We start from the raw sequence: 20,627 nt of genomic DNA on the forward strand, positions 1-20,627 counted from the left end.
GGAATGCCCTTCAGGTTTTACCAGTTCTCTAGGTGAAGGGCTTCACCCTTCACCAGGGTCTGTGTCAAAACTTGGAGCAGAAGAACCTCGAATCTAAGAAATCCCCTTGGAAAGCGTCTGAGCAGAATTGGGTAATACTGTATTTTAGGACTCCAGAGATTTGTTTCTAAATCAAATTAGTCTCAGGAGCATTCACACATTTGCTTAACTTAACAAACTGGAAGACGATGCTAAAAATACCTCTTTTATTATCTAAGTAAAAAAAAAATAAGGGAAACTGCTTAACTTCAGGCCTCTCTCATCCTTGTTGCAGAATCTATGGAAGGAGGAGCTACTCTGAAATGCTGCTACGGAGATATTATAGAGTTCTCAGACATCATGTTACTAGAAGGATGGATATTAAGAAGAAAGAAGAGCTGCCTGAAAATGTATGAAAATAAGACATGATGGCTGGGTAATTTTTGTACCAAATTGAAGCAAAGCTTATCAATGAGTTCAGTGTGGGGAACATTTATACATACAGGTTTTTGCTTTTCTTCTTTTCCTGTTCTTCCAGTATAGCCTCCTTTAAAAAAAGGCACACGACATTAAGAGGTTAGCAGTATCATTACCCATAAATCATTTGAAATGATTTATCCAGCATTTTTAATCATATGTTCCATGTCTAAGGCTTCATTCTATAAGCTTCTATTGAAATCAATGCCTTAGCCAATAACCAAAAGAAAAAACTGGAAATTGGAGATTGGGAAGTGGAAATGGGCATGGTGTGAGTGGCCAATCAGAAATTTTTTTCCCACGGAGAGGTAAAGCTGAGCTGGAACATTCGATTGTCATCTCAAGGAGAGGAAGATCTGTCTAAGTAGGTACAAACCCAACACAAAAATTTAAAAGTCAGCAAAGCAAAACCCACTGTAACCAAATCAAAAGGCAGACAACAAACTGGAAAAAAGAAAAAAGCGCTGGAAACTTGTATCACCAAGAAAGGACTAATTTTCTTAATATGTGTAGAGATTCTACCAGGTAACAAGAAGATCGAAACTCCAACAGACGGAAAAAAAAAAACAAAAAACCCTCAAAGAACGTGAACAGATAGGGCTCAGGAAAGAGAATTTTGAAGGTCCATAAACTGAGAACAAGTGCAAATTGAAAGCATTCCAAGACACCATTTTTTAACCTATCAGATTGTCAAAGATTCAAAGGTTTGATTCACATCGTCTGGGCAAAGTTGTCAGGTAACAAGTACTCTCAGACAGTGCTGGTGGGAGAGAGACTTCACCAATAACCTGAAACTTCTGAATTTTGACCTATTTTAAAAAAATTAATGGAGATAATTTTTAAGGGAAGAGGAAACAAACTAGCAAAACAAGCAACACAACACAGCACAGCACAACACAACGCAGCACAGCACAACACAACACAACATAGCACAACACAATGCAACGCAACACAGCACGCACAGCACAGCATACACAGCACACAGCACAGGACAACACAACACAGCATAGCACAATGCAACATAACGCACCACAGCACAGCACAACACAACAGAACAACACAGCAGGGCCTTGGGACTGCCGCCCTGTCTGTCAGGAGCAGGAGGGAGTCTAAGAAATAGCTCAGGGCTAAGGGAGTGGCCCGAAGTGACTTAACCAGTTACATGATTTTTCCCCGTCGTTTCTGCTATGCTGGGGCTTGGAATTGGGCACTGACTGGGGTGGGGTGGGGTGGAGTGATTTGAAGCCACCCCCAGGTGTATGCAGAGCTCTTGCCCTTAGAGACGCTGCATCAGAAGATTAATAAAGCGAAATCAGAATTCTTCCTAGATGAAGCACCCAAATTAGGTTTGTGTTTCCCAAGTTGTAAGGAAGGAGTGAACAGAATAGGACAAAAAAAAAAAAAAAAAAATTTGATTGTCTGATGTCCTGATGGGAAGGGAAAGGGAGAAATGGCTCATCATAGATCTAAGAAAGAGACCCCAGGAGACTGTCCATCAGTACGGATTGGTCCTGGCCAAGAGAACCCCTTAACTCCCATTCTGGGTCTACACTGCCAAGGACATGCTGCCGGGGCTTGACCCAACACAAAGAGGACTGCTTTCTAAACTCTGCAGGATCATTTCCCAGGTGTCTGAAGTAGTTAAAAAAATAAATTAATTAAAAAAAAAAATCCATCCATTTCTTTGAAAACCTTCCTAAAATCGATGACAAGCTTCCCTGTGTTCTCTGACCCAGCCAACGAGCGCCGTACTTTCTCTCTGACTCGCTTTGCTCTGTGGATACTGCCACTTTCATGGTGAACACACACGGGAACGGAAGCACTTCTCTGCCACAAAGAGCATTCTCAGCTGGCTGTGCTTTGGGGGATCCGAGTTCTGCCTTCTACAGCTTTTGGTGCCCACTTGCTAGGGATGGGGCTGTCATCACTCACTTCTTCGTTCTTGCCTGCATCAATATGCTTTGTAATTGAAAGCCAGATGGCGGTGTGTCATAATTTTGTGTAAAATAAGAGTAAATTATTTTGATAATCAGGTTGTGCTTTTTTCTCTCAAAATCAGGCACCACTTAGCTGTCTGTTTACTAGACCCGTGTCTCTGAATGCTTTTGATTGCATTGTCCTCTAAGTTAAAAAAAAAAAAAGCTTATATCCCCACCATGTATTTATTCATTTATAAGTTATATACAAGTAATATATCAGTAATCCGCTATGTAAATGATCAAAAACACAAAGACTAAAATTTTAAAGGAATGAAATATAAACAAAAAAGAGACATTCCAATATTTTCTTCCCACACTCCATTGGATCATTTGGTGCATTTCCTGGGGCAGGTTTGCCTCATTTGGGGGATTTCTTCCTTGGAAGAAACACATAAGTGCCTGTATATGTATGTGTATGTGTGTATATCTATCTATCCACCTACCTACCTACCTATCATCCACCCATCCGCCCACCCACCCATCCACCCATCCACCCGCCCATCCACCCGCCCATCCATCCATCCATCCATCCATCCATCCATCATCTATCTACCTTTCTCTCATCTCTTTCTCCCTCTCTCTCATCCTTCCATCCATCCATGATCTACCTCTCTCTCATTTCTATCTTTCTCTCTCCTTCATCTCTCTCTCTCTCTTTCTTCCTCTCTTATCTAGCTACCTAGCTATCATCCATCTCAGAGGGTCACAGCTTACTCTATAAATGTTTGTGGACTAAAGAGCCCAGGCTCCATGGCTCCCTCCCTAGGCAGCCTGGACAGGCTTGCTCACTCACCCTGATGCTGTTCACGATGGCAGCTGTTTTGCTCTCTGCAGCCTCTGGGTTTCCAATGAGGTAATCCCAGGCACAAAACACCCGCCAGCAGAAAGTGTAGTTTTCATTGGAAGCACTGGCAAGGCTCATACGGGAGTTCTTCGCCATCCTGCAAAAGAGGACCCAGGAACGGGTCATGAAGAACAGAGTCAGGAATTAACTGTATGCAGCTTTTGCTAGCCCATGCAGATTGTGTGAATTAGAAAAAGGTGGCCCCTGTGGGTGGCTGCAGCTCCTCAGGTCACTGCTCAGCCAGCAGGCCACTAGCTGAATTTCAGCCCCTATTGTCTCCTAGCCAACCTCGTAGAACAGCATGAAAGCTGCAGCCACACATGCCTGCGATTGTGTGACTCTATTTGACAAGCAGTTCTACCCCCCTGGTGGTCAGCAGGTAACTGGAGGCGTGTGTGTCCCAGGAGCCCGCCCAGTCCATCTCTGTGCAGCTGGAATTGTGGGATACAATACCGCCCTTGGAGCTGAATCAATCTTCTTGGAGCTCCAGCCCACTGCTGGTCACTCTACCCCTTGGGACCACGCACAGCATGATGAGTCCCTCTTACACAAGACTTTCCTTTAGGTAGGTCAAGAACAGGAGTTTCGTCCTCTCCTTAGGTGAAACGCCCCCTGTCCCTTAGACAATTTCTCTTCATATGAGGTTTTCACTTTCCTCTCTATCCTTACTTCTTGCTCCTGAGTTTGTCGCCATTTACCAGTGTGCTTCTTACATTATTAATCTAGTAAACGGCCTGTCTTCCAGGTAGGGTCTTGAGGCCTATCAGGCGCTAAGCTGGGAACCTTAGTAAGACCTGAGGGCCCCCAGGTCACTGTGGATCTCTTTAAGCTGTTGTTGTTTTTTAAACCCATGCACTTCTGTCTGCACTTGCTTTCTGCCACAAGTGGCAGGGTGATGAATAAAAATGGGAAGCACAAGTCAGGAGGACGTAACAGGTGAGTCGGGGGGTGGGGGCCAGGTTTTCCCCAGGATTCAGAGCCTCTCTGTCAGTCTGCATTTCTCCTGCTCCTATATAGAAGCACGGGAGTCCCTGAGTGGTGCAGACAGTTAACGTGCTTGGCGACTAACTTAAAGGTTGGAGGTTCTAGTCTACCCAGAGGTGCTTCAGAAGAAAGGCCTGGTGATCTCCTTCCAAAAATATCTGCCACAGAAAACCCGATGGAGCCCAGGTCCCCTCTGACACGCATGGGGACGCCATGAATCAGAATCGACTCGATGGCAACTGGTTATACAGAAGTACAGGATCTGAAAGCTGGGAGGGAAGCTGGCGATTTTCTGAGCCAACCTGCCCAGTGTACAGACGAGGCCCAGACAGGAAAAGCAAGTTGCCGACGGGCTCACAGTGAGGGTGGAGGGGACCTTCTACTCCCCAGACAATTTGTTTGTTTGTTTGTTTTCACACTGTGCTTCCTCTCAATGATGAACTCGACACGTAAACGGCATCACAACACAGACAAGTCCAGCCTTTTCAGAATTCGTAGCCAGATCACAGGCAAACATACAGCCATAGGAGAATGTTTTGCTTTCTGCAACCTCTGGTCACCTAGATCATATTGTTTCTATCACTACAAGTGCAGTTACTCTATGGTCTAAAATTAAATTAATTGCTGAGTCTCTATAATGCTTGTTTCTGCAAATACAGCATAAAACCTGGCTCGAATGGTAACTGTTCAGGCCAGCGCTGGTTTAAATGAATGTACCTCTTTTAGCCTTGGTTTCCTCATTCATAAAATTAGCACATTTATGCCATAATTCCACAGGGTTATTGACAGGATTAAATGAGATCACGCGTATAGTAATTTGGCACATGTTTTAAGAAACTGAGCAGTCATACTTTTTTAAAAGAATGATGAAGCTGTAAGCAAATACTGCCATCCCCACCAAGAAATATGCCAAGGGAAGTCGATAGCCGGCTCTCCCGATCCTCCTCTCTCTGCCGTAATAGCCGTAGAAGAGGACTGAGTACTGGAGGTAGCCCTGCAAACAGAATACTTGATGTCATTACTGTTTCCCAGATGCCAGGACTGTGGCCCATTCACCCCCTTCCTCAAGACAGGAGTGAGGCCAAGCATCTAACTCACCCCCAGGGACCAGACGGTGTCCAGGTCTTGGGCAGATGCAACGTGCTCCTTGGGGATGGCCTTGCTGGCCGTGCTTCCAAAGGGCTGGCCTGCAATCAGCTGGTGAGAGAGAAAAAGATGCCATGGGGTCCTCTGGGTGGGAAGGGACCAAAAAAAAAAGAACAAAAAAAACGGCAGTTGATCTCCACGTGCCCATGAGGTTGCCATACCTGAGAGCTCACCCATGGGTGGATGTCTGCTTCATTCTCATTGGTGGAAAATTAAGCCCAGGGTGGCCAGGTTTTCATTTTGGAAGACACTAAAGGTGTATGTTCATTATGGTATGCTTATAACCTGACTTTCTATTTCTTATTCACTAATGCCCCATGGGAGTAAAGGGGGAGACTAAAGTAGTAGATTTCAGTGATCCTCCTCACGTGACCTTGTTCTTGAAGACAGTGCACGATAGAGCAGAGAGGGCAGGTCTGGGTCCAGGAACCCAGGCCAGTAGCAGGCGTTTGGAGGGGGTGTATGCAGACGAGCTTCCTCCTCAGGGTCTGTCGAGTGTACTCTCTCAGGGTTGGGCCTGGCTGGTTTGGGTGGATTATTGTGGCATGGGGGATGGCCTCATTTACTTTGTGAAGATGAAGTTAATGGAGAAATGGGTTTTATTTTCACATAGGGTCAGAAAACTATGACCCATACACCAAATTCAGCTCATCGTCTCTTTCTGTATGAGCCGAGAGCTAAGAATAGTTTTTACATTTTTAGATGCTTGGGGAAAAAATCAAAAGAATAAACCACATTAAAAAAAAAAATTGTACAAAATTCAAATTTTTGTGTCAGTAAATAAAGTTTTAGTGGAACACAGCCACACTCATTCATTTACATATCCTCTATGGCTACTTTCAAAGGAGCTCTGCTGGCACAACTGTTAAGCATTCAGCTGCTTATGGCAAGGTTGGCAGTTCAAAGCCACCCAGCGCTCCACGGGAGAAAGACCTGGTGATCTGCTACTGTAAAGATTATAGCCTAGAAAACCTTAGATAATTCTTTGCAATGGGGGCAGTTCAACCCTGTCACATGGGATTGCTATGAGTAGAAAGCTGACTAGATGGCACCTAACAACGACAATTGTTGCTTTCACACTACAACAGCAGAGTGGAGAAGTTGAGACCAAGACCGTGTGGCTGACACAGGCCAAAACATATTTCCTATATGTTTCACAGAAAAAGTTTGCCAATCCCTGTTTCAAAACATACATTCTCCTCCCCATGACGATAGCAAGAGTAGCTGTTTTATTTTTCTCCTCTTAAAGTCCCCTCTTTTAAATAAGCTGTACACTTTTTTCTCCCGAAACAGTTCTTACCTCTGGAATGACAATGAATGCGCCTGTCATTATGGTGAGCACAATGTTAATTCCAAATAACCATCTCAAGAATATGAAGTAGGAGGCAACGCCAGAACCAAAATGACCTGAAAGAAGACAAGATAATGAGAATAGTTTCTATAAAATCCTCACAGCACAAGTTCATTTTAAAGCAACAGAGAAATTTTTCTCATATTAGCAGGGCATAGAGTGAGAATGTCTTTGTTGTGCCAGTCAGGGTGGTCATAAAAAGTGGTAACTTGCATGGCTATAGACGATCATTAGTTTTATAGGAATGGTTGCAGGAAAAAAAATTCCTAGTTTACTAAACTTGTTATTGCTGTTGTTGGGTGCTGTCAAGCTGGTTTCAACCCGTCGTGATCTCATGTGATAGAGTAAAACTGCCCTATAGAGTTCTCTTGGCAGTGTTTTTTTTTTTAATTGTACTTTAGGTGAAGGTTTACAGAACAAACTAGTTTCTCATTAAACAGTTAGTACACATTGTTTTATGAAATTGGCTAATGTCATATGTTTTATGACTTGGTTAACAACACCACGACATGTCAACACTCTCCCTTCTCGACCTTGGGTTCTCTATTACCAGCTTTCTTGTCCCCTCCTGCCTTCTAGTCCTTGCCCCTGGGCTGTTGTGCCCCTTTAGTCTTGTTTTGTTTTATGGGCCTGTCTGCTTTGGCTGAAGGGCGAACCTCGGGAGTGATTTCATTACTGAGTTAAAAGGATGTCTGGGGGCCATACTCTCTGGGTTTCTCCAGTCTGTCAGACCAGTAAGTCTGGTCTTTTTTTGTGAGTTAGAATTTTGTTCTACATGTCTCTCCAGCTCTGTCCAGGAACCCCTGTTGTGATCCCTGTCAAGTAGTCAGTGGTGGTAGCTGGGTACCATCTGGTTGTACTGGACTCAGTCTGGTAAAGACCATGGTAGATGTGGTCCATTAGTCCTTTGGACTAATAGTTCCCTTGTATTTTTAGTTTTCTTCATTCTTCCTTGCTCCTGAAGGGGTGAGGCTAGTGTAGTACCTTAGATAGCCACTTACAGGCTTTTAAGACCCCAGATGCTACTCACCAAAGTAGCATGTAGGACATTTTCTTTATAAACTATGTTATACCAATTGAGCTAGATGTTCCCCGAGACCATGGTCCCCACATTGGCTATAGTCTTTATGGAAGCAGATCGCCAGGTCTTTCTCCCTTGGAGCGGCTGGGTGGGTTGAACCTTTGGGTTAGCAGCCAAGCACTTAACCTTTTTGCCACCAGGGCTCCTCATTTGCTAAATTACTATTCAACAATAATTTCCTTCATGACATATCCATATAAAATGCTTTGATCAACTTTACATTTCATGTATGTTAGGAAGTGCTATCATCTTTTGAGAATTTGGTATATTTCTTTTCTATTCTGCATAGTTTTGAGAATTCCAAGGATTTTCCTAAGGGCCCTTTTGCCTTAATTTCAAGATATAAACAACTTGCTAGATGTTGACATTAGGAAAATATTGGAAAAAAGGGTGTATGGGAGCTCTTTTTGCAACTTTTCTATAAAGTTATTCTAAAATAAAGTGTATTAAAAGACAAATTTCTATGTATTGAAGAGGAAATAAGGTTGTATAGAAGAAGTTAGATGTGAGTGATATTTCAATGACTTCCTGGAGCAGGTGGATCTTTGCAATACTTAAAAACTAATCTATTGAATTTTTCTTCATAATTTAGTTTCACATAATAGAAAAACACAAAAAGTCACAAGTAAAGCAAAAAATATCATCTCTTACACTGAATTAAAATTACTACTAAAATTATTTTCAGTTATATTTTTAGTGTGTCATCTTCAGTGTACAATTTTTTGGTACAAAATTGGGATTGCTCCATAATATGCATCTTCAGTTACCAAAATATGATAAAATTTTCTCATGTCAGAGGAATTCTTCTATAATAGTGTTAGAGCAAATGAATTTATTTAACCTTACCCCCTACTACTTGACATTTAGGAAGGGTTCAACTTTTCACTAGGGTAAAAAGCTCTAGTTTTTTGGTTCCCTAGAAGCAGAGATTGAAAACAGAATCCTGTTACACATGATTGACCTTACTGAGAAGAAGGGGGATGAGGAAAGCACAGTAGGTCAGGGGAAGGAACTAAGCAAAATGTGTTCTCATGTGGAGCCGAGTTTAGCTTGACCCCATGGGGTGCACTGGAGTGTGGATCGCACCGCAGAGTTGGACCTACTTTGAGAAAGAAAGCTACCTTTCTGCCAGTTGGTCATTGGCTCTAGGTTATTAGGGCTCGCAGGGCAGGGGATTGGAGGTAGGCTAAGCATGCCTAATATCTGGGGCAGGTTGGCTAAGGACAATTCTCTAGAGAAGGGGGCAACTGTAAGTCATAAGCAGCCAACACTCAGAGCAGCTGAGGAGTAGGTGTGCCAGCCAGGTAAAGGGGATCTGGGTGGGGTGCCGACAGCATCCACTATACAGCCTAGTTCATTGATTTTGTTGTGGCTGCTGTTGTTTTCTCTGGCTGTTGAGGTACGGAAAGGTTTTATCCAAGGGAACAGACATTTTGAAGAGGTTTAGTCCATATCATTATTTTTCTCTAGAAACACTGTTCCAATTTACATCCCAGCCAGCTACGTCTGAGAATGTTAAATTCATTTTAAAATTCGAAAATATTTTTCTTTGTCATCTTTTAGCTTTATTTTTTATATATATAAAATTTCTTTATTATGTAATGAAATATCACCATACATTCCTCAATGATTTTCCCCTTCAATTTTATAGAGAGGCCTCCGCTCTGAGATCGTACCACCTATATTTTCTTTAATTCTTTCATGGTCTTCTATTTAAATATTTAAAGCAATTTGAAAGTGAGAGATCCAAATTTACTCTTTAAAATGGTTGAATCAATTGTCCCAGTTCTGTTTACGGAAAAATCTGGCTTGATCACCATAATTAGCATATGCTAAAGATCTATATATACTGTTATTTGTTTCTGGATTTTTGCTTATTGCCTTGATTTATCAGTCAATTCCTGCACTATTGCCGTATTCTTTCAATTGTTGAAACTTTATAATGTATTTTAGCATTTTGGTTATGCAAGTTTATTTGCATTTTACCTTTAAATTTCTTTGGTTAGTTTCTTGAGTGTTTTTCTTCTGTATGAGTTTTATGATCATTGCGTCAAGTCCTAAAAACATTACATTGGGATTTTTATTGCAATTGCATTAAATTTGTAAGTTGAATTGGCGAAAATCAACACCTTCCAAATATTAAATCTTCCCATGTCTCTCCACAAGACTCCTTTAATATGTAGTGGTCCAGTTTTACAGTTTTCTTTACTTCATACACATTGTTAAGTTTATTCCTGGTAGTGTGTGTGTATGTCTGTAAATGTGATTGTGAACGTGATTTATTTATTTTGCTAGGACATATTTTCTAAATGGCTACCATCATATCTATGAAAATACAAATTTTTGTACTTTTGCAGCTTCCCACCTTACCACCCTCTTACTCGTCTACATAGTTTTTCACTTGATCCTTTGGGGTTTGGGCAGGGTCTCGCTGCATGAATGAACTGAGAGAGGGCAGCAGGGCCCCAGTGGAATATGGAAAGGCATGAGATGGAATTGGGCCTGTCTTGGGAGGCACTGGGGATGGACACCATGTTTTCTATGTCCTTTGAGCCCTCATGGCTCAGTGGTTAAGGGGTTGGCTGCTAACCAAAGGGTCAGCAGTTCTAATCCACCAGCTGCTCCTTGGAAACCCTATGGGGCAGTTCTACCCTGTCCTATAGGGTTGCTATGAGTTGGAATTTACTCTACGGCAATGGGTTTGTGCCACGTGGAGCCTGGCAGAGCACATATGTGTATGTGCGCTGGCTGCACACGTGTGTGCACCAGGACATACCGTAGCCTCGCCTCACTGTTGATCAGCTACTTGTACTGTGTTCTCTGCCTCAATTCTCTAAGTGCAAATACTCACTCTCGATTTTCTTTATCCTCATTTCCCAGGGGATGAAGATGACCACAAAGTTGCAGGCCAGACGAGCAAACTTCCGCCAGAGCTAGGAAGGAGGGGGCGGGGTTAGAGAGCTTTACGTTCATGATGACGGCAATAACGGTGTGGTGCTGGGAACCCTGCGTCGAGGAGTTCTCCCAGACATACCCTCTGAGACCTTCAGTTGTGGCTTCACAGGACTTTAAGTAGCCCCAGAACCGAAGTAGCCCCCTGTGTTTTCTGCGCTTCTGACCAGGTGAGTGGACACCTGCTTTCGGCCCTGAGCCACAGGGTCTGTATTAAGGTTCATATTCTCTAGGGTCCCAGCTTGCCTTATTCCTAACAGTCCTGTTACAGGACACACCAGCTGTTGTTGAGTTGACTCTGACTCATAGTGACCCTATGTGTTTTAGAGTAGGACTGTGCTCTATAGGGTTTTCAATGGTTGGTTTTTCAGAAATAGATTGCTTGGCCTTTCTTCTGAGGTGCCTCTGGGTGGACTTGAACCTCTAACCTTTCAGTTAGCAACTGAGCACTTTAACTGTTTGTAACTACCCAGGAACTCTGCTGCAGAGAACAGAGAACTGCCAACCTTTAGGTTAGCAGCCCAGTGCAAAGAATTTGTACCACCCAGAGACCAGAACAAGAGCAGTGGAAATCTCTGAGGAATGATGTCAAAATACACCCACCTGGCCCCACCATGGGGTTGCCATGAGCTGGAATCTACTCATTGGCAACTGTTATTTTTTTTTTTTAAATCCGTATTGGGTTTACTGTTACTAAAAGTCCCAATACTTTTTCATTGTGATAGGTAAGTTATCACAGGTTGTCTGAAATATTGGAAGCAATTTAAATATCCATCAGCAGCAGGTGAATGACTGATTAAGTTAATATATATTTATCTGGTGGGATATTATGCAGTCATTGAAAACGATGAATATAAAAGCTAGACAGCAACATGGACGAACACTTATGTTACAATGCCAAGTAAACAAAGAAGCAAGACGCAGACGTTTGTACACTGCTATGATGTGAAACTTATAATATTTATGTAAAGACTGATATATGACATTTAAAAATGACACTACTTTGGGGAGTAGGGCTCATAGAAGAAGTGATCTTTTTAAATCTTCTAAACAGTTATGAAAATTATCGCAATGTCTTTATGAACAGATAATTTCGCTGTATACTAAAGTTTGTCTTTAAGAAACTGAATGGGTAAAAATAACAAGAAACAAAAACCTCGGCATCGTGCATGTGTTAGAGAGTGAGCACTGGAATGTGCCTGTAACTTTCTCATTACAAGGGACACAGTGACTGGAACCTGATTAAGTCAGGAAAGATGCTAGATCATTCTCCCAAAAGAAGAAATCCTTTTTCTGCTAACTTATACTTGCTCCCTGCCCCCCTCCCCACACTCTCTGCTGTCGATTCGATTCCGACTCATAGCAACCCTGTAGGACAGAGTAGAACTGCCCTGTAGAGTTTCCAAGGAGTGTCTGGCAGATTCGAACTGCGGATCCTTTGGTTAGCAGCCATAGCACTTAACCACTACGCCACCAGGGTTTCCATACAATTGGCAAGTGACAGCATCTGGGACCACAATCCAAGCTTTGGGAAATGCAGACTTTACAGCTCATATCGCCGCTCTATAGCTGTTAATGACTCAGATTCACAGCCAAGTACAATGGCAAGTGCAAGGACAAGTGCAATTTCTTACTCTGGAGACCACAGGTGGGGGTGGGAGTGCCCCAGGCATGCGCCTTACCTCTGCACCTGCTGCTTGGTAGCCTCGGGTTCTGGTCAGTCTCCCTTCAAACTTCAGCACAATCTCCTTTGCTCGTCTGCAAGAAGAAGAAAAAAAGAAAAAGAAAAAGATTGCGAACACAATTTTGTCACACTACCAATCTTTGCAAAATATTTGTGAAAACACAATGAGAACAGATAGTTAAACAAGGTGGGATGAGATGCTGTGGGGGCAGAGGGGTGGAGTTACACAACTGTTTTATTTTCTGACTTTTGGGAATCAGAAAGCTCCTTTAAGATATTTTCTTTAACATTTAAGCAGACAAATCAATACCAAATGACAAATTCATACCAAAATTAGTTAAAACTGAATTTCTTTAAGCCCATCCCATCCCGTTGGCTAGGAATCATTTGTTTTGGACATCCTGGAAGCAGGTACCGGTGTCCCACCTTTCACCATCTATGTCAGCGCCTTCCTCCTGCAGCCAAGTATTTGAAAGAGAAAGTCAGAAGAGGTGCTTCCGGACGAAGGTGGTGTCTGGCTAATGCGAACAAAGGGGTTGTGTCTACAAAGCCATGAACAACCTGATTCAGCCCAAATAAATGACTAACACACTAACTGACCACTTTGCCGAGTTGACCTGATGTCCCTGCCTATTAAATGACTAATCCTTGAAAATGGCCCGAGTTCACTGAAATGGATGGTTAAGTGTACACCTAAATGAACAGCAGGATTAGAAAATGAATGACAGTCCCATGGACAGATTAGCTTGAAGACTCTAAGAGATGAATGCCACCTCATGTCACACTAGGTAGTGATTCTACACGACTCCAATGCTGGGGTACTATTTATCTAATGGTCAGCCAATCTCTGCTTGATTATGCTCACTGTCGATGAACTTAGTTCTTTGGAATCAGTTTGTTAGTCTGACAGGTTTCCTCATTAGGATGTTCTTGTATGTGTGTCCTGAGAAGCATCCTAGCAATACTCATTGGTTTTAAGTTCTTCCTTGGGAAACCCAAAGAACAAGCAGGCTCCCTTTTCTACAAAGAGTCGTCTCATCAAAACATGACCTAACCAGAGAGCTGGCTCTTGGGCCTTTCTGGCCTCATTGCAATAGCCTTATCCCCATAGCCCAGCCAATGCACTGGCTTCATTCTGGTCAGAACCAAAAATGTAAGCAAGGGGGAGGGTTGATGTCCTATCCCATGCTATGGGCACCACATTGGGGGACATCTTCCATAGAGATGCATGCTACAAGCTCTAAAAGATAGAAGCTGATTAAAGCCAAGTAACAATCTATTTCATTTATATTTATTTATATTTTTTTCTTGCAAACATTTTCTGCATACTAATTTTGGACCATGCACATTGCAATACACGGATGTATAAGACAAGAGATCCTGCCCTGGAAGAGCTCACCGCTTAGTAGGGACGAAAGAGACATAAAGAAACAGCGACCGAGAGAGTGGCAATTAGCTGTGGTAAGTATCATGGTAAAGGTGTGAGTGGGATGCTGAGGTAGTGTGGAGGGGTGGACCAGTCTTAGACTGATAGTGATTCTGCCAGCACTGACCATGTCCTTCCCTAAAGGAGAAACCACACCTGCTGTATCCTAGCGGTTGACTTTTGCTCCAGACTACAGCTCCCTGCTTTTATCTGTGTCCAGCAATGCTCCCTGGATCCCCAAATAGCTAGACTTCAATGCTTTCTGAACCTTCCATTAGGATGAGCCTCAGTGGGTCCAATCAGTCAAGCGATGCTCCAGTAGCTTCTCAAGGTGATGGAAAGGAGATGTGTGTGACAAGGGCATGAAAAATGGAGGCTCAGAGTGAGAGCTGCACTCTGAGAGCTTGACCATTGGCCTGACTCATGGCCTTGCAGGCCATCGTGGTGCTCTGGCTGAGTGACATAGCCGAACAATATGGCACAAGGCCCTGTTTGTTCTTTTGTTCAGAAGTGGCCTGACGGAAAAGTCATCATTTGCTATGCTCCTTCCTCAAGGTTAAGAAGGCTTAGCTTGCTACTGTTTGGAAAACAATCATCATTGTTTCTATATGATCTTAAGAAATTCTGATAGAAAATTCGTTTATTTTTCCTTTTCTTTCTTTACTTTTTTTTTTTTTCATTTTAATTGCTCTAATGATTACTTTGATAGAGTTCCTATGTTTCAATAAACTAGAACACTGGACATGGAGTCAGAAATCCAAGGTTTAAGGCTCAATTCTAGCACTCAAAAGCTGTGTGTCCTTGAATAAGTCACTTAACATCTCTGAGTATCAGCCTTCTTATCTGAAACATGGAGGTAGTGCCTTCCTTACTCAAAGAAGTAGAAATGATGAGCACTGATAACAGAAACAGAAGGCAGATGAAGAATTAATTGGAAACTTTTGAGAGTGAAAATATGGATGAGCTTAGCTATCTGCCTGTCTCCCGAGGGCCATGCTGTCTGCCTGGTCAGAGTGGAAAACAGATATGGGATTGGAAATCTAACGAAGGCATGATTTGATGGGAAAGAAGTGCAGGGCTAATAGATGGTAGACCTGGAGAGAAAGGGATATCTGCTTAGTATCTAGAAAAGGGCACCAGAGAGCAACACGCAAGAGTGGGTCTCACCCTGTCCACAGACAAACCTGAGTACATGAAAGAACCTGGTGCTTGTTAAAAACACACAGTTCTGGAGCCCTCTGCCATAGTTTATGATTCAGTAACTCTGAGGGCAATCAGGGGTTTTCAGTAACAATTAATTTGCTAATTCTAATGTAACTCAGTTCTGACAGCTTAACAAGATACATTTTTGGAAACACTGTTACAAGAGTGGGGTGCTATTTCTCACCATCACTTCTACTTTAAAGAGAAGGGAACAGGTATTTAGAGAAATTAAGAAAATTATCCAGTGGCTAGTGAGCGGTATCGGTAGTATTTGAATTCAGGCTGTCTGCCTTCAAATCTTTAGCACTTAACTGTTATCTAGACAGCCTCTTCAATATGATTCTCAGTATTATAATAATCAGTCTTCTCACAGAGATTCCCCACCCCACCCCCCACCCCCCCCCCGCTCCGCCCCAGGGAGGTAATAGCCGAGCAGCTAAAATGAGTGTCTCTATTCATTCTGGTTAACACACCAGTCCGTTGCGAGTTTGGTTATCTTGTTCATTCCTGGGATGATGTTAAAATCTAGTATTTATAACTGGGAAACCCTGGTAGCATAGTGGTTAAGAGCTACGGCTGCTAACCAAAAGGTCAGCTGTTCGAATCCACCAGGCTCTCCTTGGAAACTGTATTGGGCAGTTCTACTGTGTCCTATAGGGTTGCTATGAGTCGGACTAGACTCGACAGCAATGGGTTTGGTTTTTTGTTTTTTATTTATAACTGAGATAGATGACCAAACAATCTGCAACAAAACATATACCTAACACAGACAAAGATGCACACACTTGCACACACACACACAGAGTGACTGGCGACTTTTGAGATCCAGTATGGGCAACCAGCTGGGCCCCTCAGACATCTCTGTGACTTCTCTAAGTTAGGTCAACAGTGATGGACTCACCCCTCTCACAGGAGTGGCTTAGTGGAAAGCTTACATGCAATAATCAATAATTGCTCTTAAGGCCCTTACCGCAAGGCTCTCAGCTTCTGTCCCATGGGCCAGGGTCTGCATCGGATGTTTGCCATGAGGTCTTTCTGGAACTGTATATTCTGGAAGATTTGTTCCGGATCATTGCTGTCCCCTGGTTCGTCGGCATTAAAGCTGTCATCCAAGTTGCTGTATGGATCAGGGCATTGAGGGGGAAATCTGGTTAGTAGAGTACTCCGCTTCCAGCAAAGATATTCCTGCCCCAGGTAAGTCCAGCAACTCACTGCCTCAGGATACTAAGTGTGTGTATGAAGTGTGTGCATTTGTGTGTGTATGTGTGTGCAAGGGGGAAGTTCAGAGATCTAGAGAGGTAGAGAGAGAACTTGGCAGTATTGGCAGCCCACTGAAACGCATCTATTGGACTCTATTGCTTCAGTCCTTGGGGGGTGCAAATGGTTAAGACACTCAGCTGCAAACCAAAATTTTGGAGGTTCGAGTCTACTCAGAGGTGCCTCAGAATAAAGGCCTGACCATCATCTACTTTTAAAAAATCAGCCATTGAAAACGCCATGGAGCACAGCTCTACTCTGACAGAGATGGAGCCACCATGAGCCAGAATAGACTTGACAGCAACTGGCTGTTGCTTCAGTGGGTTAGTGGAAGAGGATGGTTTCTCAGGATGGGAGACAATAGTGTCTGATAGCAGCAGATGTCACAAAAGGAGATGAAAGGGTGTTTATATATGACTCCCGAATAGCTGCATCTTGAATGGCAAAACAATTGCTTTTTCAGGCTCCTTGAAATGATCAGCTAATTTTAGAGGCAGAACTCCTCCTTGTCCCCCAGTGATGAAGATAAAATAAATAAAAACCATACTTCTTTCACCCAGAGACCCCTCCCACTTGGCTTCATTTGAAACTTGAGACACCCGGGGCAGAATCAGGCAGCAGTTTTTACCGACACCACCTATGAAGAAAAAATTAGCCAAGCAAATTTTACGTAGACAAAATATTTCAGGGAAATATTTGCTGTCTAAGAGAACTATTGGCCAACAGGAAGCAATGTTTATTCCCAATTACAATTAATCTGCTAGTCTGAATGCAACTCTTCAGGAGGAGGTGAGAGTACTCTGCTATGGTCAGCGATATACCTTAAAAGTAAGAGAAATTATTTCCCTTGATATTCTCTAATTCAGATTGTTCTGACTTCGTCGAAGGAGAATTTTCTCCAAATTAAAAAGGTTTTAATATACCTATACAAACATTTAGCAGTCTTATAGCACTTACACACTTCTAATTAGTCTGAAGCCTTTTCCAACAGACACTCTTATTTATTCTGACACATGTATTATCTGCTGTCTCTAGACACTGCTGATTGAGTGGCTGGAGAGAAAACAAGGAAAGGACGCACGCTATTTGGCCAGCAAGGAAGCAAGGTTGGAGTGCAGGCTTTTGGTTCTGATCCCTGCCCCACCTTATCAAGAAGCAGCAGGTAGAACCATATCCCTCTCTGCCCTTTGCTGAGTTTGCCACCCCGGATGAACAAGAACCTGGAGAAATGAATTTCTGAGTTCAATTTGGAGGAGAACTGAGAAGGATGAAGGCTTTTCTCTGGCCTGTGGTCAGGTCCCAGCAAGGCTCAGGTGACCCACCCACCTACACTGCCCAGCTGATGGATGGAACCAGCTCACCTGAGCAACAGGGACTCCTGGTAGAGGTAGCGCTGGCTGGCATTTCTCCGGATGCTTCTATAGCGCTGGGATGCCTTTGAGGATTTCATGAGAGCCAACCTGCTGCCTGTGGTCACTAGCAGCAGGCCAGGGGCTGAAAGTCAGCAGGTGGAGTTCTTTTCCAGCAGAGGTGTCTGGACGGGAGCTGCAGAGCTGCTCTGTTGTCCAGTTCTCAGGAGCAGGACTGTGCCCCTGCTCCTGCAGCTGGTGCTCTGAGCAGGGATGAAGCCGGGAGGCCAGTCATGCATATGTAACGGTAAGGTGGCTGCGGCAGTGGAGATTGGCTGGAGTCCGGACAGCCAAAGGGTGGGATCTAGGGATTACTTGGTGCTACCCAAATAATCACATCAATAATCCCTTGCATCCAGACAGGGCTCGATGATAGGGTCGCTGAGTCAGAATTGACTCGACAGCAACGGGCTTTGTTTTGTTTTGTTTTATTTACATCTATTAAGATCCCTGGGTGGTGAAAAAGGTTAATGTGCTCAGGCTGCTCACTGAAAGGTTGGAGGTTTGAGTACACCCAGAGATGCCTTGGAAGAAAGGACTGGTAATCTACTTCTGAAAAACCAGCTGTTGAAAACCCTATGGGTACAATTCTACTCTGATACACGTGAGATCATCATGAGTCAGAACTGACTCCATGACAACTGGTTCTCTGGAGATTTTTTTAACATCTATTACCATGGCTGGTGGACTCACAGAATTAGGGAGCAGGTAAGGCAGAGCTAATTTTTCTCCCCATTTTTACCTCTGAAGAAAGAGGCTTGCAGAGGACAAGAACCTTGCCCATGTTCACAAGCAGAGACTAGGGTGAGGCACAGTCACAACATTTTGTTTATTAACAAGTATCCCCCAGCTTACGAGTCTGTTGTAAGTTCATTCTGATGTAAGTCAAATACCTCATTTTTTTTAAGGTTTCATTATTATTGCCTTTTATTATCAGTATCTTTATAAATCTGATATTTATTTGTCTTTGGGGGCTGGAAACATTACATATAGACTTCTAGATATGATGACATCAGCAAATTACATGCTGCAACATTGTATGTAGTATGTATTATTAGCAATAAAATGTACAAAAAAGAAAACAAAACCAAAAAAAGGGTGGTCGTGAGCGCAGTTTATCGTAACTTGAATATGTCGTAAGTTGGGGACTACCTGCTTCTATATTTATAATGTTTTCTCAACTTTTGTTCTGTTTTGAAAAAAGAAATGTTGGCAGAATACTCCTAACCCAGATCCATCAATTGCTAACATTTGTTTTATCTTCATCTAACGATATACTTTTTCTCTGCGCTATTTGAAAGTAGGTTGCAGAACTTAGGACATGTTACCCCTCAATACTTCAAGAGGATATTAATAATAATTATAATTAACATTTTAAAGTGTTTTATATTAACTGTGATCACACTAATCATTCTAGAGGCCCTATGAGACTGAGGCTCAGAGAAATGAAGAGGCTTCTTAGAGTTTCACAGTAAGAAAATGAGAATTTGAGATAAGACTCCCATCCAGGTATTCTGAAAATAAATTGCATGATGTAAAATGGGATGTCTAGCCCATCTTAAGGAGCCCTGGTGGCTCAATGGTTAAGAGCTCAGCTGCTAAGCAAAAGGTCAGCATTTGGAACCTACTAGTGGCTCCGTGGGAGAAAGACCTGGCAATCTGCTCCCATAAAGATTACAGCAGCCTGGGAAACCCTATAGGGTAGTTCTGTGTCTTATATAGGGTTGCTGTGAGTCTCAATCAACTCAATAGCACCGAACAACAACAACAACAGCCCATCTTAGTCCTTGGGCAAAGGCCAACAGCTTCCCCCTCCAAGCCTCCCTCCCTGTCCCCAGGCAGATGGATACTCCATTTCCATTGCTAACTATTCACAATTACCGTTCACTATGATTTTCTGCCAAAGATCTCATCCCCCAGTTCAGGCCACACTTAGAGTTAAGTGGTTTATTAAGGAAGTAACAGGGTAATACAATTCGGGATCAGGATCAATAGGCCACAACTCAGGGTCAGAATCAGGAAGCACGTAGGCACAGTCTGGAAGCCTCCTCCAAAGCAGAAAGCACACCCCTCTCTTCTTCAACACAGGACAGCCCCCCCAGCTCCCCTTGGCCATGCAAGCAAGTAGGCCTTTCTCTCTGGCGCCATGCACACCCCTTCCCAGCTGCACAGGCCTCCCCTCGGCTCCCCCAGGACTGGCCTCTCTGCCTTCCGTCTCCCTGCCGTCAGCCTCTCCACTGCTAACTGACCCAGCTCATAGCCAATGTAGCAGTTTTGTTCAGCCCCTTTAGCCGCATTCCTAGCGGCAGGTTTCTGCTCTCACCACTGACTCTGCTGCAGGCTCCCCCGCTCCACAGGCAGCTCACTGTTTTCTGTGTTATAGCCCTATGACCTGTGTTATAGCCCTTTTAGGACATTCCTTGTCTTTTCTCTTTCTCTGCTTCTTCTCTCTTCTCTCTCTCTCTCTGCCTCTTCTCCTTTCTGCTTCTTTCCTTCTTTCTTCTCTCCATCCGCCAACATCTGTGGGTTGGCTGCATATATAAGCAAACTCCTGGTCAATTTGAAGGCATGGCCCTCCCACCAGGGCCATGAACTGACCAATCCCCTCTCTGTAGACCACAGTCACTTCATTTGCATAGTAGGGTATAGTCACTTCATTTGCATAAGTATTGACCGATCCCTGCAAGATGCCTATCAATCACAGGGCAGACTGCAGCCCAGGGCCAGACAAAATGTATTGAATCATGGAGTTGTTTACAGCTTGCCTAGGAAATGTCAGTCAACCTGGAAAAAAGTAACAAACCTTCTGGAATAGA

The 20,627-nt window shown here is 43.3% G+C and overlaps 1 protein-coding gene and 1 long non-coding RNA gene across 5 annotated transcripts in view; one reads left to right on the forward strand and one right to left on the reverse strand.

Annotated features, from left to right (window-relative positions):
* The window catches only part of LOC126088057 (uncharacterized), a 54,919-nt gene extending 40,953 nt beyond the window's left edge, over positions 1-13,966 (forward strand). For 3 of the 4 annotated variants that reach the window (XR_007519933.1, XR_007519932.1, XR_007519934.1), the window contains exon 4: positions 314-2,476. This is a non-coding gene — a long non-coding RNA (uncharacterized LOC126088057). Of the gene's footprint in view, positions 1-313; positions 2,477-10,760; positions 11,003-13,886 lie in introns of those variants that run through there. The other variant, XR_007519935.1, reaches the window with a different exon arrangement.
* TMC3 (transmembrane channel like 3) overlaps positions 1-17,852 on the reverse strand; it is a 41,874-nt gene extending 24,022 nt beyond the window's left edge. The window contains exons 1-9 of the mRNA XM_049906119.1: positions 17,764-17,852; positions 16,116-16,262; positions 12,515-12,590; positions 10,732-10,813; positions 6,749-6,855; positions 5,401-5,499; positions 5,154-5,296; positions 3,268-3,415; positions 522-565 (exon numbers count right to left, since the gene is read on the reverse strand). Coding sequence (XP_049762076.1) covers positions 522-565; positions 3,268-3,415; positions 5,154-5,296; positions 5,401-5,499; positions 6,749-6,855; positions 10,732-10,813; positions 12,515-12,590; positions 16,116-16,262; positions 17,764-17,852 — 935 coding nt within the window. The remainder of the gene's footprint in view (positions 1-521; positions 566-3,267; positions 3,416-5,153; positions 5,297-5,400; positions 5,500-6,748; positions 6,856-10,731; positions 10,814-12,514; positions 12,591-16,115; positions 16,263-17,763) is intronic.
* Positions 17,853-20,627: the final 2,775 nt, after the last annotated feature.

This window comes from Elephas maximus, chromosome 13 (genome assembly GCF_024166365.1).
Source record: "Elephas maximus indicus isolate mEleMax1 chromosome 13, mEleMax1 primary haplotype, whole genome shotgun sequence".
In the NCBI taxonomy this organism is placed as follows: Eukaryota; Metazoa; Chordata; class Mammalia; order Proboscidea; family Elephantidae; genus Elephas; species Elephas maximus.